This window comes from Otolemur garnettii, unplaced genomic scaffold, assembly GCF_000181295.1.
Source record: "Otolemur garnettii isolate 467f Iridium unplaced genomic scaffold, OtoGar3 scaffold00021, whole genome shotgun sequence".
NCBI classification, from domain to species: Eukaryota; Metazoa; Chordata; class Mammalia; order Primates; family Galagidae; genus Otolemur; species Otolemur garnettii.
This window is the reverse complement of record NW_003852416.1, coordinates 19,230,474-19,247,945: the sequence shown is the minus strand read 5'-3', so window position 1 is coordinate 19,247,945 and position 17,472 is coordinate 19,230,474. Positions and strand designations below refer to the sequence as shown.

Sequence of the window (17,472 nt, the reverse complement as noted above, 5' to 3'; positions counted from 1 at the left end):
AGCTGGACAGTGTGGGGTATAGGATTTCAATTATTTATTGAGCACCATTTAGCTGTATATTATGTAATGTGTTGGTGGGTAGAGGGAGTGACAAAGACTTTTCCCAGAAAGCTTTCTATCTTATTGGTTAGTTGAGAGTAATGATGCAAAAATTTATCTAATTAAGTGATAGCTTCTGTGTATCAAGTTAAAAATGTTAAGGAATTCCCAGTAGAGTAAGATGGAGTAGTTTGAATGGTTTGGTTTTTTGTTTGCTTGTTTGTTTGTTGTTTATTTTGAGACAGAGTCTCACTTTGACATCTTTGTTATTGCTATGGCATCATAACTCACAGCAACCTCAAACTCTTAGGCTCAAATGCTCCTCTTGCCTTAGCCTCCTGAGTAGCTGGGACTATAGGTGCCCGCCACAATGCCTGGCTATTTTTAGAGATAGGGTATCGTTCTTGCTCAGGCTGATCTCATGTTGTATAGTTTTTTAGTGAAGATAACAGTTAAACTTCATTTTAAGAATGTATTGGGCTTGAACAGACTAAATAATCTTCTTGTGTTTCTAATTGTTGAGTGAATTAGACTAAAGGATCTCTCCAGCGTAAAATTTTAATTTTAATTTTTTTTTTTTTTTTTTTTTTTTGAGATAGAGTCTCAGTATGTCCCTTTCAGTAGAGTACAATGGCGTCACAGTTCACAGCAACCTCAAACTCTTAGGCTCAACCAATTAATTCTCTTGCCTCAGCCTCCCAAGTAGCTGGGACTACAGACACCCACCACAACGCCCAGCTATTTTTTTTTTTTTTTTATTATTGTTGCAGTTGTCATTGTTGTTTAGCTGGCCCGGGCCAGGTTTGAACCTACCAGCCTGGGTGTATGTGGCTGGCGCTCACACTGCCCCAGCATAAAAATTTTAAGATCACACTATATGTTTGTGAGACTATCAAGACACTTGTTTAACTAGGGCAGAAAATATATGTTGAGAGAAATGACTTGGTGCAATGTTGCTGAAAATTCTGGATTGTCCAGGCCTAGTACTTCATATTATTTGATGTCACAGAAATAAAAGTATTTTTATTTTAAAAGTGTCACACCACTAAAAGTATTTTAGGAAAAGACCCTTGTGATAGTAGTGGTATTTAAAAAAGATTAATCTAGCAATAATGTTAAATCCAGCAAACATGTAAAAAGTATGTTCTCTAGCTAAGTGCTGAGCCACTAGAATATGAAGATGAGAAAGAAACTGGCCTTAACCTGAAGGAACTTACAGTGTAGGGTGGGGCAGAAAGCATGTTCATATAGAGGTATAATGTAAAGAGATGAATATAAAGAGTAAATCCCAAATTGAAAATGAAACTGGGAGTTGAAGGTGAGGGTGTAAACATAATCTTCAGAGAGATAGTATTTTCTTACTTGACTCTTGAAGGAGGACTTTTTGTAGTTGAAGAGACTGGGAAAAAGGCTGTTACACATTTGAAGGAACAGACTTAGCAAAACCACAAATGAAAGAGTGCTTTTTTAAATTCTGGTGAATGAAAAGTAATGTCATGTAAATGGTGCAGAGACTTTCTTTGATGGAAAATTCATTGGACTGTCTCATCTTATACTAAGATGTTTGGGCTTATCCTGTTATTGCTAGAGAGCTATACAAGTTTTTTGTTGTTTGTTTTTTTGGTTTTTGAGACGACGTCTCCCCCTGTTCCTCAGGTTAGATTGCAGTAGTGTCATCATAGTAATCACAGCTCACTATAGACTCTTGTACTCAAACTGATTCTCCTACCTCAGCCTTCTGAGTAGCTGGGACTACAGGTGTGTGCCATCATATGCCCAGCTACATTTTTTATAATTGTAGTTCTGACAGTAGGATATATCAAATACAGATTGAGGCAAGGATGTCAGAAGACTGTCTCAATAGTCATAGCACTGGTAAGAGGTGTTGGAAGGTCTGGACTGGAGTAGAGGCAGTGGAAATGCAAAAGCGGGGTCAGATGTATTAAAATAGATGATTCAAATGAGAATTTTACAGATTGGAAATTGGCTAGATATGTTCAAAGAAAAAAAAAGGAACGAGTAAAGACTGACTCTGAGAGTTTAAGTCCAGATACAAAGAAAAATTAAGAGGAAATATCTCATCTAGAAATGGGTGAGTGTGGTAAAAGAATGCTATACATTGAGATGTGTTGATTTTGAGATAGTTTAGTTTGTCATCTGAATACTTTTTTGGTGTGATTTTTTTTCTTTCTTTCTTTTTTTTTTTGAGACAAAGTCTTACTTTGTCACCCTTGGCAGAATACTGTAGTGTCATAGCTCACAGCAACCTCAAACTCTTGGGCTCAAGCGATTCTCCTGCCTCAGCCTCCCAAGTAGCTGGGACTACAGGCACCCGGCTATTTTTTGGTTGCAATTTGGCTGGGGCTGGGTTTGAACCTGCCACTCTCCGTATATGGGGCCGCAGGCCACTGAGCCACAGGCACCGCCCAACACCTGGCTATTTTTGGTTATAGTTGTCATTGTTTGGCAGGCCCAGGCCAGATTTGAACCTGCCAGCTCTGGTGTATGTGGCCGGCACTTTAGCCACTTGAACTACAGGCCCTGAGCCAGGTACTTTATTCTTAACATTACCACCTATATATTCTTCACATTAATGGGGTGGAAAAGAGAAAAGAAGTCCTCAGGAGCTCTGTGTAGTGCTAGTACTTACCCTTTAGCTTTTTCGTTTTCACTCTTTACACATTTTCATAAAACCCACCCAATAGACACTCACCAAAATCAGATAAAATGAAGAATCAGGAGGAAGAAAATCTTGGATATAGGCTAAGCAGTTCTATTCATCCTATTAGGTTAAGATAACTATTCTTCACTTTATAATTCAGTATGGAGGAGTTTACCAGCAATCATGTTTTAGCCTAAGCACCTGTAGAATAAAAATGTGATGTATAATGTCTTCTGTACAGCAAACTTTCAGCAAAAAGTAATTAGGCTTCCATGTTATACAATGAGATTTCAATAAACATAATTAATTTTTAAATAGGACCTTACAGGTTTAGATAATCTGATATAGTATTTTATTTAAAGGAGAGTGGAACATCATGACCTGGGGAATAGTTACTTGCAAATTATAAATTTGTAATATGAGTTTTTATTATATAATATTAAAATTTAATTTTGGCTTAAAACATCTATACGTTAAGAAAAAACAATGTTAAATAAACATCTTGATTTTAGGGTTTTTAATGTTGACTTTTCCCCTTTTTTATTTGAGTCTCTCCCTTTTACCCCCCGCCCCCCATTTTTTTTTAAAGACAGAGTCTCACTTTGTTGCCCTTGGTAGAGTTCTATGGCATCATAGCTCACAGCAACCTTAAGCTCTTAGACTCAAGTGATCCTCTTGCCTCAGCCTTCCCAGCAGCTGGGACTATAGGTGACAGCCACAACGCCCAGCTATTTTTAGAGACCGGGTCTTGCTCTTGCTCAGGCTGGTCTCAAACTCTTGATCTCAAGCAGTCCTCCCACCTTGGCCTCCCAGAGTGCTAGGATTACAAGTGTCAGCCACTGTGCCCAGCCTTCCTTTCTTTTAAAGGGACAAGGTCTTACTCTGCTGCCCACACTTGGGTAGAGTGGTATGATCATAGCTTACTGTGGCTTTTAATTCCTGAGTTCCTCCTGAGGCGATCCTTCTGCCTCAGCCTCCCAAAGTGCTAGGATTACAGGTGTGAGCCACCATGCCCAGCTTCAATTCTCTTGCAATAGCATGTATTCCCTGTTTCCTTGTTTGTCCTGCTATGTAGTCATTAATTCAATTTATTCCTCCCCCATTTTTTGGTAGATGTTATAACTCTGAAGTTCTTAAATCTCTGTCCCTTTGTGACATAGAATGCTTTTTCTGTTTTAATTTTAGGGACCTTTCCCATAAAGTGATCATTACAAATGTAAAATATGAAAAAGATTTCTGCCCTAAGGGAACACTTTGGGGTACTTCCCTGTCAAGCTAACTAAAGGTGACACACAAAGCACACAGATGTCAACCACAGAGGTGAAAGGGCCTGAGAATGACACAGAACATTTTTTATCCCTTGATATCTTCTAAAATATAATATCTAATACAAACCAAAAGCGTGAAATTTACATGTAGGCTTAAAACACAGTAATAATTATTAGGGGAATATGAAAATTATCAGATAAACTCATATGTTGGAAATAATTTCTGGACCTAAAAATAAAGTAACTCCCCAGTTAGGATGTGATAACTAATGAATGTATCAATTGCAAGTTTTAAAATATTTTATAGTCTTGGTGGCGCCCATGCACAGTGGTTAGGGTGCTGGCCACATACACCAAGGCTGGTGGGTTCAAACCTGGCCTAGGCCAGCTAAAACAACAATGACAACTGCAACAACAACAAAATAGCCAGGCGTTGTGGTGGGTGCCTATAGTCCCAGCTACTTGAGAGGCTGTGGCAAGAGAATCACTTAAGCCCAAGAGTTTGAGGTTGCCATGAGCTGTGATGGCACTGCACTCTACACAGGGTGACAGGTTGAGACTTTCTCTCTCTCTCAAAAAAAAAAAATATATATAGATATATATGTATATTTATTTATTTATTTTATAGTCTGGGTGCAGTGGCTCACACCTTGGGAGGCTGAGACAGGAGTATCGCTTGAGGTCAGAAGTTTGAGGCCAGCCTAGGCAACATACCAAGACTCCATCTCTGCCAAAAAAATTAAAAATTTATAGCCAGGTATGCTGGTGCATACCTGTATTTCTAGCTACTGGAGAGAGACTCATGGGAATGAGCCTAGGAGTTCAAGGTTACCGTGAACTATGATTATACCACTATACTCTAGCCTGGCTGACAGAGTGAGACCCTGCTTCTAGAATAAATAAATTAATAGTTTAATATATTACTGTTATAAATGTAGTTATAGAAAATAGAACCTAACTAATATGTAATTTGGATTGTCTGTATTTTGCCTTTTAGACAGTGACTAACATCTATTGACTAGTAGATATTTTAGCAATTCATTTTCTTCCTTTTTTTTTTTTTAATAGAGTCTCACTATGTTACCCTCAGTAGAGTGCTATGGTGTCACAGCTCACAGCAACCTCAAACTCTTGGGCTCAAGTAATTCTCTTGCCTCAGCCTCCCAAGTAGCCGTGACTCTAGGCACTTGCCACAACGCCCAGCCATTTTTCTGTTGTTGCTATCATTGTTTAGCATGCTGGGGCCAGGTTTGAACCCATCAGTCCCGGTGCGTGTGGCCAGTGCCCCAACCAGTGAACTACGGGCACCAAGCCTCTAAACCAGTGGTTCTCAAACTTCCTAATGCCACGCCCCTTTAATACAGTTCTTCATATTGTGGTAACCCCCAACATAAAATTATTTTTGTTACTACTTCATAACTATAATTTTGCTACTGTTATGAATCGTAATGTAAATATCTGACATGCAGGATATATTTTCATTGTTACAAAGGGGTTGCGACCCACAGGTTGAGAACCGCTGCTCTAAACTCATTTTCAATTGGATTATCGTAGCTTCCCCAGCAAGTATTAAAGAAACCTCATTGATATTTTAAGGTCTTCTGACTGCTATTCAAGGTGATAATGACTAGGAATGGATTCCAATCTTAAACCACTGATTAAATCTTGTCATTTGTGCTAATCATTTGTGCTAATCTGAGAAGAGGAAGAAGATAAAGAACTAATTTTAGGACCCACACTTGGAGATCTTTGTCAAACAAACATTTACTATAGTTGGAAACTAATTATTTGAAAGAGAAAGTAATAATCCTGGTTTGTGTTGTTATCGAGTAAGTGTAGATGAAGCTTTCTTGTGTCCAGTGTTAACTGTGTCAAAAAGTAATAAACTAGACTTGTACTGAATGTGATCTCCTAGGCAGTGCTTAAATGTACATGAAGTACTTTTGACCCAGATCTTTACATGATTTATTTATATACATGGGCATATGTTTTCCTTTACATATGTTTGTCTGTATGTATATAAATCTTCAAATGAATAAATGCATAAATATATGTGGCACTCTAGCTTACAGAATTAGAAATATAATTCAGTTTACTCCCACAGAATAAGATTGAAGATAATGAGAACTGAATTAAAGCTTACTTTCTTTCACAGAATTCCTCAGAGAGAGACGACTGTAATAATGGAGAACCCCCTAGGAAGATAATACCAGAGAAGAATTCACTTAGACAGGTATGAAACTCAGTCTTACTTAAAAAGCTACCAACAAAAAAGCAAAAGATAGAAAACCCTTGATTTGGTATCCTTTAATCACTGGAGCTTTAATTAAGGGTACTTTAAAGTTGGTTTGGCCATATCCATCAGTTTCAATGAGGTGACATTGTTTTCCTGATTATTTCAGAAACATCCAGGTAATGCGGGGCATAGTGGCTCACGCCTGTAATCCTAACACTCTGGGAGGCTAACGCGGGAGGCTCATTTCAATTCAGGAGTTCAACACCAGCCTGAGCAAGAGTGAGACCCCATCTCTATTAAAAACTAAAAAACTCGCTGGGCATTGTGTTTGTAGTCCCAGCTACTTGGGAGGCTGTGGCCGGAGGATTGCACAAGCCCAAGAATTTGAGGTTGCTGTGAGTTAGGCTGACCTCTGGTACTGTTAGACTCTTGTCTCAAAATGAAAAGAAACATCTGGCATACAAGTTCAGGACAGTCAGTTGATTAAGTGTAGTGAATACAAAATAAAAGAGTTTTGTTCAAGGAAAATAACTTTAAATGCTTCTTATGTATACATAGTAGACATTAAGCCTTATTTCCTTGTTAAGATTCTTTGTACATTTTTAAAAAATATTAACAAAACAGGTTTTCCTGTAAGAAATCTACTACCTTTTAGTCTGAGCAATAGTTTGTTTGCATTTTATAGACATAAAGGCTGTTATTGATGATATCTTTAAAACATTTTTTTGCTCACCGCTATGCCCCACCCTCCTCAGGTAATACATTTTACTTGTGAAAGTTCAGTGTGATGGTTTTTCTTTTTAATAATTAAGATATCCAAAAATACTGGCTGAAAATCTGTTCTTATTGCCTACAGAAACTTCTAACATCTTGCACCTATTTATTTCTAATATAAAATTGGACCAAATGGGCACCATTGCAGTAAAAATAATTTACTGCGCTGATGGCAAGCATTGATTTTTTTTTTTTTTTTTTTTGAGACAGAATCTCACTTTATCGCCACAGAAACATCCAGGTAATGCTGGCTCATGCCTGTAATCCTAACACTCTGGGAGGCTAATGCAGGAGGATCATTTGAGTTCAGGAGTTCAACACCAGCCTGAGCAAGAGTGATACCCCATCTCTACTAAAAACTGAAAAACTCGCGGGACATTGTATTTATAGTCCCAGCTACTTGGGAGGCTGTGGCTGGAGGATTGCACAAGTGAATCCAATGTTAAAATGTGAATACAAAATAAAAGAGTTTTGTTCAAGAAAAATATTTTATTATATAATATATTGTATTATATATTTATTTCCTTGAATAAAACTCTTTTATTCTGTATTCACAGTGGCATCACAGCTCACAGTTTGGCCAGGGCTAGGTTCAAACATACCACCCTCTCAGTATATGGGGCTTGTGCCCTACCCACTGAGCCACAGGTGCTGCCCTTTTTTTTGAGACAGAGTCTCACTATGTAGCCCTTGGTAGAGTGCTGAGGCATCACAGCTCACAGCAACCTCAGACTCTTGGGCTTAAACAATTCTCTTGCCTCAGCCTCCTGAGTAACTGGGACTATAGGCACCCTCCACAACGTCCGGCTATTTTTTTGTTGCAGTTGGCTTGTTGTTTAGGTGGCCTGCACCAGGTTCAAACCCTCCAGCCTGGGTGTAGGTGGCCAGCACCCTACTCATTGAGCTATGGGCAAGTGCTGCCTCAAGCATTGCTCTTAATTTACTTGAATTTATGTCATGTTCTAGGAACAGGATGAGCGAGCTAATATTTGTGGAACACCCACCATGCAGATAATACTTAATCTTTACAATAACCCTGTAAATTTGCTGAACATTATGTGTTTTCCAATTTGTAGATGAAGAAAATGGAGGTTTGGAGAGATTAGATGACTTGTCTAGACAGTGATTTGAAACTTGGATTTCAGTGTTTCTTCTTCTGTCTTCTGACTCAAGTTTGCATACAATGTTAATTTAGAGGGAAAGTGCTTAAAATCATGACACATTGATTTTTAATTACTATACTCATGAGTGGGCATATTTTCTCTTACAAAAATAATTGTTAGCAAATAGAATTGAGTTGTTCAAGGAAGCATTATTTAAAAAAAAAGAATCGGTAATTGATGTTTAGACAGTTACAGTTTTAACTGTTTGGAGATTCACACCTTACCTCTAAATCTAAATCAATAGAACAATATTGAATAAGATAAATTTAGAAGTTGAAACACTCTGCCCACTATCCAGAAACAACCCTCAGAAAACAATGACACAACAAAAAGTTTTGGCAACTTTATTTAAGCTAACAAACGAATTTTCACTCTGCAAAGTTATAAATTAATTTTAATAGGCTGATCCAGATGGTCCATTTGGAAAATGGATAGGCTGATCTGTTGAAAATTAAACTAAATTTATCTCTCTCATACTTCAAACTGAAGTAAGAGAGAGAATCGTGCCTATTAAGTCCAGCATATACAGATGGACCAGCAGGTCACACATGGGACTAATCTGATTCATTTTAAAAATAAATGCATACATTATTGAATCATTTTCTACTTGCAAGATCTGTTGTGTGCAGTATTTGAAAGAGATTTAATGTTGTTTTCATTGCTGTTTTAGCAGGTTCTCTTTGCATTGTCCACTAAACTTTTTTTTTTTCTCCTTTTCCTCTTAGTGCTCCAAAATGATTTCTCTAATATCTGTCATTCAGCACTGAGATCTAAGCTCTGAAGATTAATTAGGTCAGGAGGCTTTTCCCCCCTCCCTTTTTTGTAAAGGGTTTTATCTTCATTCTCTTTGTGAAGAGCATGAACTCAATGTTCTTGGAAAGAGAAATGGCCTTTAGAAACAGGGAAGTAGGAGATCCTCCTGGGGCCCTTAGAGTCTTTTAGCTTCTGGGTGTTTTAACAGTCCCATGAATGCAGATTTGTAAATTTATTGCAGTGCCATCTGGTTTTTTGCTCAAACCAGATTACTGTTGGCTTGTGTCTGTCTATTGTGGTGGTCACTCCCTGGGAGCTTGCCCTCTCAATCTTAGGAAAGAGTGATGAATAGCAGGGGTCAATAGAATAGGATCACAGGGCAGCTGTCCAGGACTGCCCTGAACTTGATTACCCCACTGCTGCTTTTTTTTTAAGGTAGAACATAATATATAAGCTGTTTAGACACCCTCTTTTATCTATTACTTATGCCAATTATGAAGTGCCATTTGCTGTGCTGTTCTGTTTGTGTTTTTCCTATAGTCACGTTTTATAGACAATAAGGTGTCAAAGCCACCTTATACCTAGTATTGATATAAGCAGGATTTATATCATATCACTTGCAACCTTAGATTCTTTTGCAGATATTTCTAATGGTATTTCAGTAACTCTTTTATCCTTGATTATGAAAAGTTCAAGGCCAGGCGCAGTGGCTCACGTCTGTAATCCTTGCACTCTAGGAGGCCAAGACAGTGGATTGCCTAAAGCTCATGAGATCAGCCTGAGCCAGAGTGAGACCTTGTCTCTAAAAGTAGCCGGGCATTGTGTTGGGCGCCTGTCATTTCAGCCACTTGGAAGGCTGAGGCAAAAGGATTGCTTGAGCCCAAGAGTTTGAGATTGCTGTGAACTGTGGTGCCATGGACTGTACCAAGGGCAACAAAGTGAGACTCTGTCTCAAACAAAAAAGAGAGAAGTTCAGTTATGTTCTTTGAATTTAGTGTTGATTTAAAGTAACTGTATTGTTCACATGTATTAGTTTAAACTAGAGTTTTACCATTGTTAATAGACACAACTGCTACATATTAATTTGGAGAACTGTAAATATTAGAAGAACTAAAGAGTTATCACTGCAATTTTTACAGATTGAAAGAATAATAGGGGAATATTATAAACAACTTTGTGCCAAAAATTTGACATCTTAGATGATATGGATGGACACATTCTTAAAAAAATACAAATTATCAAACTAACATGAGGTGAAAAACATCATTTAAATAGCTCTATGTCTATTCAAGAAATTTAATTAATTATTAGAAGGCCCAAATGGTTTCATTGGTGAATTCAATACAAATTTAAGAAAGAAAGAATACCAATTTTATACAAACACTTTCAGAAAATAGAGAAACAAAGAATCCTTCTTGGCTTGTATTATAAGACCACCACAGCATTAATTCCGAAACTTGGTGAAGACATCATCGGTAAAAGAACTATTGAAGGAGAAAGTTGAAAGACAACTACTCCCTGTGTCACCAAGTCCTTGTGTATACCTTCTTTTCCATTTCGTCCCTAACATCTGAAGGTGGGGGAGTTGTAGTGCAAAGCAAGGCAGTGTATCCTTGTAAGGAAAGTTTATTGTCTTAGTTGTAGCATAATCTTCTCATCTCTTATGTATGAAGTCTTATTTAAAGAATGTACAAAGTAGCTACAATTTTCTTTTTACTTTTACTTCTTAAATGCAAAGCCAAAGAAACCATAACCATTGTTTTCTTAGTTTTTATTAATATCTACAATCAAGGGCAAAGGAATGAGAGGATATATGAAAGTACTCATTACTTTTTGAAAAGTGTAGCATTACAACATGCAACTTTTCTTTGCTTCACATTGGTGCTAATAGGATCTGTCAGCCCTGCCTTTCTCTGTAATTGAGTAAATTGTGACTGCTGTCTAATCCTTCTCCCATCCCCCATTTCCTTTGTGTATGTGTCCACTTAACCATCCTGAGAACATGGGCAGTGATAAATAAAGCATTGAGTAGAGCTCTCTCAACTCTTTGAAAGCAGCATGATGCCAGCCCTCTAGTTATATTTCTTTAAGTATTTACGTTTTTCTGTATTCTCTCTCTTGTGTAGCTGGAACCCTGGGGATGCAAAGCCATGAGAGAGGCCAAGAAGCTAACAAAGTAGCTGTCTCCCTTGTTAGCTTGTTCCTTTATTCTTTAAAAACAAGATAAAAACCATCTGGCTCAGGGCATTACATTTTCCTCCCCCATGCACCTCTATAGATGGAGACTTCACCTGCAGTGAGGGTTTACATTGATTAGGGAGGGAGCAGTAATTCAAGCTTCCATCCTCTTCAAGGATACTTTGCAGTCTTTAAAGGTGCTGACCCACTGAGTTAAACTGTCAAGGGAGGATAAAAAAGTATCTAAATCCCGGGAGGTAACAGCTGCCAGGTTTTCAACACCTTGCATGCTGTTGGAAAAATGTCACAATTGTCAGCTGAAAGGAAAATGACTCCGTTGTCATTTTCTATTAATGACTGGGCCGTATAAAAGAAACTACATTCCTTTTAGAAGGAATGAGTAGCTTTTTTCCTTGCCTACAATGCCCCCTTCCCTCAAATTCCTATGTTGTTCTAAACATCTTTTTGGAGTATATCTACAAAAAGGAAGCAGTGAAGAACTCAAAGTTAAAACAGCCAATATAAGCATGGAAGTCTGATGGCCATAGCTTCTTTATTCAGTTGAATGAGTAGGAGGAGGAAGTACATCACTGATAACAGAAAATGACATTATAGTGTATGTTAACAAAACAACAACAACAACAAAAAAGTCATTCATAAGCCAGTGAACTGAGAGAAAACATACTGTATTTCTGTTCTTTGGAGGACAATTTGTTTTGAGGCAGCATCCAGATGGGTAAATACCAAGACATTTATTTTTTCAAGAGAGTCACTTCTTTTCTTCTTTAAAAAACAAAACAAAACAAACAAAAAACCCACACAGAATTTACTTCTTATAATAGCTCTGTAATATTTGTCTGTAACGGCATTCCCTTCTTTCTGATTTGATTGATAGGGGAAAACGTTTAATGAAATCCCTAATATCAGTCAGGCAGATTTTTTTTCCTATTTGTTTTGGGTTAGTCATTTTAATTGTATTGAATAATTAGAAGGTACACACAGCCAAGGGAGCTTTGTTCTGATAATTACTCAAGAAAGCCCATTCCCTATCTGCTATTGCTTTGTGTTAAGACACTTCTCCCTCTAGTGGCAGTAGTAAGCACTTTGGCTTGGCAGTAGGCAAGGTGTAATTGCAATATGACAAACTATGCTTAAGGGACTATCTTGTAAATAAGTTCATTGGGAGTTTGGCATTATTTCATTGTATATGTGTGAGGTTTTTTTTTTTTTAACCCTATGAAACTTCCTACTACTCCCCCCCCCCCAAGTGCTTTGGGCTTTGTATGGAAAAAAATTGCCTGAGATGTTTATTAAAAAAAAAAAAAAGCACAGTGCATTCTGGGTAATGTTTTGCAGCTTGACTTAATTTTAGTCATCTGTTTTAATTACCTATTTATAAAAATGCTTTTGCATTTGTAGACATTATTTAATACTTTGGAAGAAGCACCTCATTTGAAATAAATAAATAAATTATACTTATTTTAAATAGTGCATGTAAAAGACCTTAAAGGTAATTAATGTTGGTCTCTTAAGTAAGACAAAAGTGATCTTTCCAAATCTGATGAAGTGATTTGTTTATATAACTTCCCACTTCTGCTGAATCCTTTAGAGTCTAATAACATTTTAAAAAAAACCAAAAACACAGTTTGGCAATTTGTGCCTAGCTACAAAAACCCTTCTTCAAAAAGAAGCAATTTAATAACTAGCTTTCTTAAAATTACTTTGAGGAAGGAAGGCTATATAGGGGGTTGGTGCTTTGTTTTATTTTTATTTCAATGTAATCATTCTTTGATAAATTGTGTAATCACTGACTTTGTAGAAAAAATATTATTGAACTCCTGGGTTGCAATGACCATAAAAAGTATATTTTCATATAGAGAGTTGAGATACTGTGAATAAATTATAAAGGAAACAGTTTTTATGCTGGTCACAATCCATATGGGCCCAATTCATTTTGTGTTCAGTGCTTAATCTGGATGTACCATTAAAAAATAAGAAAAAGGGGGAAAAGCCTATTGTACCTAGCTGCATGAGTTCTAAAAAAGTCTGCCCAAAGAACAACATGGAATGAAATCAGATACAGCTTTGCAGCTATCGAACGAGCTTTAGTAGCATCTGTGTGGCATTTTTAAAGCCCACTTCCAGCTTCCATAGATGTTGTCTTTTAGTTTGCTTTTTCTATACCATATTCTTGGTTGGGACATGATTTGGTGTTACCATATATCAGAAGGTCCCTCTCCCCCTAGCCCCAACCTCCAGTTACTAGCTCTTTTCATTATACTATATCTTGTTCTGCTATAGGGCTGCTGAACAGATTTCTTAAGCAGCTTTTTGCAAGGTTAAAAGAATGCAGCCTGGTAACAAGTTTGTGTCATTTTAAATATATACCTTCTAGTAAATAAGGGGAACTCTGGCAATCAATCCCTTTTAGTGTGTTATATGTTTCACCTGACAACTAAACCTTCTATTGATTAGCCATTACTTTGTTAGATAATCCTATGTCATTGAATCCATTGTAAAAAATTAAACTCTTTAAAATGTTTTACCCTAGCAGCAGTGTGAAAATTGAAAACTTGTTCAGAATTACAGCCTGCTTTCACAAAGAAGGTAGTTTTCAGCAAGGCTTCTTACTGGTTTATGCTTATGTGCTTTATATGCAATATAAAAACATATTAAAGTACTCCAACACAAAATTCTGCCTCTGGTTTAGCAATGAAGCTACCTTTTCAAATGTTGCATGGGACAGACCCATCTTGCTTGCAGCTATTATATTTGCTAGTTTGATTTCAAGGTGGAAGGAGTCTCTTACAGAAAATATTGAATGTTTTAGCCTTTTTCTTTCAGAGTAATCAAAGAACTGTTACAAGCTTTAGTTTACCAATCTGTGTTATTTCCTTGGGAGATTAAAGGTCATATACCCATTTTACAGATGGCATGTCTGGAAAATGAAAGCTTTTGTATAGCCCTGCTCTAGAAACTCCCTCACAGAAAGCCTGTCACAGGTTTTCTGAATCTATTTAATGTCCCCTTAAATATGTTATATTTATCCATAGAAGGGAAAGAGAAACTTTTTTCCCAACTTCTTCTTAGAAAAGTAACATTGGCTGGGCGCCTGTGGCTCAAGTGGCTAAGGCGCCAGCCACATACACCTAAGGTGGCAGGTTCTAATCCAGCCCGGGCCGCCAAACAAACAACGATGGCTGCATCCAAAACATAGCCGGGTGTTGTGGCGGGCGCCTGTGGTCCCAGCTACTTGGGAGGCTGAGGCAGGAGACTCGCTTGAGCCCAGAAGTTGGAGGTTGCTGTGAGCTGTGATGCCACAGCACTCTACCCAGGGGGATAGCTTGAGGCTCTGTCTCAAAAAAAAAAAAAAAAAGTAACATTATATTTTATTAATTCACTAGACAAACCTTTATAATACTTCCCCTCCTAAAATGTTAACTGTATATACTTTTTAATTTATATTGGACATTTTCATACAATGAATAATCCAGGTATTAATTATATAAGTCAATGAATTTTTTTTAAATTTGAGATAGTCTTACTTTGTTGCCCTTGGTAGAAGTGCTGAAATCATAGCTCATAGCAACCTCAAAATCTTGGGCTTGAGCAATTCTCTTGCCTCAGTCTCCCGAGTACCTGAGACTATAGGCACACCCCATTACACCCAGCTATTTATTTTTTTTAGTGATGGTGTCTCGCTGTAGCTCAGGCTGATCTCTAACTCCTGAACTCAAGCAATACACCCACTTCGGCCTTCCAGAGTGCTAGGATTACAGGTGTGAGCCACCATACCTGGCCTGAATTTCTGAGAAATCTATTCTCTCCTCCTGTGTAACCACCAGCCAAACAAATCTGTAGAACATTTTCATTATCCAAGAAAAATCTCTTGGTCCCTTTCCTACTCATTGAATCAAACATTGATCAACTTACTGTTACCATAGGTTAGTTTTGGTGGGGTTTTTTTTTTTTTTTGGTTAGTTTTGCTTTTGCTAGAATTTTATGTAAGGAATGATACATTTTGGGGGCCTTTCACGCAGCATGTTTGTGAGAGTCATCTGTGTTGTTGTGTATAGCAATACTTTATTCTCTTACGTTGTTTTATTCCACTGAATAACCATACTTGTTTGTTTTCTGTTCTCCTTTTGGTGGATATCTTATCTGTTATCTTTATAAATGAAGTTACTATGAATATTCTTATGTAAAGGGTTTTGGTGAACATTAGCTTATCGCTCATTAAATTTTCATACATTTTCTTTTGTAAAGTGTCATAAGTTTTTAGCCATTTTTAAAAATTGCTTTGTATGTCTTTTTATTATTGTTGTTATTTTTAATTTAGAGACAAGCTTGAGTGCAGGGTCATGATTGTAGCTCACTGTAGCTCAGGACTCCTGAGCTCAAATGATCCTCCTGCCTTGGCCTACCAAAGTGCTAGGTTTACAGGTGTGAGCCTATGCCCCGAGCTAATTATACTCTATGATCTATCTCAAATTAATTTTTATGTATGCTTTTAAGTAGGGTTTGAGGTTCATTATTTTAACCATAAATTTATACAGTTGTTTTAGCAGCATTGTTGAAAAATCTTTCCTTTCCCCTCATTGAATTGTATAGGCTCATTTGTCAAAAGCCAGTTGACAGTATACTGTAGTGCATGTGAACCTCCTCTGTTGCTGCTGGACACACAGTAGTGAGTGATAGTGGCTAGGGTGCTGACTCACTCCAGTTTAATGTGCCAATAACCCAGAAGGACAAGACAAATGATAGTTGTCTGTCCTTGCACCAAATATCATGCTGTCTTGATGATCATAATTTTCTATAATGTCTTGAAATCACGTAGTATGAGTCCTCCAGATTCATTTTTATTTTAATTTTGTTTTGGCTATTCTAGATTCTTTGCATTTGTATTTAAATGTTAGAATCAACCTAGCAATTTCTATCAAAAAGTTTGAAAAGTTTTGGTCTGGATTTTATTGAGACTGTATCTATTTGAGTAGAAGTAGAATTAGCATCTTAACAATATAAAGTCTTGGTTGGTGCCCATAGCACTGTGGTTATGGCATCAGCCACGTACAGTGAGGGTGGTGGGTTCAAACCCGCCCTGGGCCACCTAAACAACAACAACTCCAACAACAACAAAAAAAGCCTTTGTTAAAATGGGCATTGTGGCAGGTGCCTGTAGTCCCAGCTAGTTGGGAGGCTGAGGCTAGAGAATCACTTAACCCCGAGAGTTTGAGGTTGCTGTGAGCTGTGACACCATGGCACTCTACTCAGGGCAACATAGTGAGAGTCTGCCTTAAAAACAAACAAACAATATTGAGTCTTAAGGCTGGGCGTGGTGGCTCACGACCGCAACCTTGACTGCTAGGAATCCCAAGTGGGAGTGAGTAATGCTTGAGCCCAGGATTATGAGACCAGCCTAAAAAAGAGCAAGACCCCATCTCCACTAAAAATAGAAAAATTATAAATGATTGGCATCGTGGAAGGCACCTGTAGTCCCAGTTAGTCAAGAGGCTGAGGCAGGAGGATCACTTGAACCCTCTAGTTTGAGGTTGCTGTGAGCTAGATTGATGCCACAGCACTTTAGCCTAGGCAACAGAGTGAGACTCTCTCCACCAACAAAAAAAAAAAAAGGAAAAGGAAAAAATATATATATACATACACACATACATATAAAAGTATGATATATACTATATATATATAAAAGTGTGTGTGTGTATATATGTAGAGAGAGAGACTTCCAGTCAATAAGCATGATATATATATATAAAACTCCACATATTTATGTCTTCCTAAGTTTTTCTAAGCAATGTGTTTTAGTTATTATTTTCTTGGACATATTAAGTTTATTCCCCAATAGTCAATGTTTTCAATGCACTTGTATATTGTTTCATTCTCTATTTATTGCTAGAATAGAGAAATCCAGTTGATTTTTGACTATTAACCTTGTTTCCTGTCATTTGTAAATAATGACAATTTATGTTTTCTTTTCCAACTTAGCTGCCTTTTGTTTTTTTCTTTAATGGCCATGACCTCCAATACAATGTTGAATTGCTATGGTAGAAGTACATCTTCACCTTGTTCCCAGTTTCAGAGGGGCAGTATTAAGTCTTGTATAGTTAAGTATGATAGTCAAAAAAGTTGTACAGCTGTCCTTCATGAAGTTTTCTTTTATTCCTCACTTGCTGAGGCTTTTAAAAAAAAAGTGAATAATGTAGGCAGATGCTCTTTTTTAGCTGAGATTTAGCATATAGGTCTTTATCTCCTTTATTCTGTTAATATGATTCCACTCATTGATTTTACTAAGATTTTTTTGTGTCTGTTCATGAGGGATATGGTTTATAATTTTCTTTTTAAAGACTTTTTTTTTTTTTTTTTTTTTTGAGACAGAGCCTCAAGCTG

At 37.2% G+C, this 17,472-nt stretch overlaps 1 protein-coding gene across 2 annotated transcripts in view; it reads left to right on the top strand.

Annotated features, from left to right (window-relative positions):
• Positions 1-17,472, top strand: part of BTRC (beta-transducin repeat containing E3 ubiquitin protein ligase) — a 191,223-nt gene that overhangs the window by 89,846 nt on the left and 83,905 nt on the right. For both annotated transcript variants that reach the window (XR_002772618.1, XM_012803680.2), the window contains exon 3: positions 6,125-6,202. Coding sequence is in view for 1 of the 2 variants with exons in the window: in XM_012803680.2 (XP_012659134.1) it covers positions 6,125-6,202 (78 nt within the window). In the remaining variant the exon portion in view is untranslated. The remainder of the gene's footprint in view (positions 1-6,124; positions 6,203-17,472) is intronic.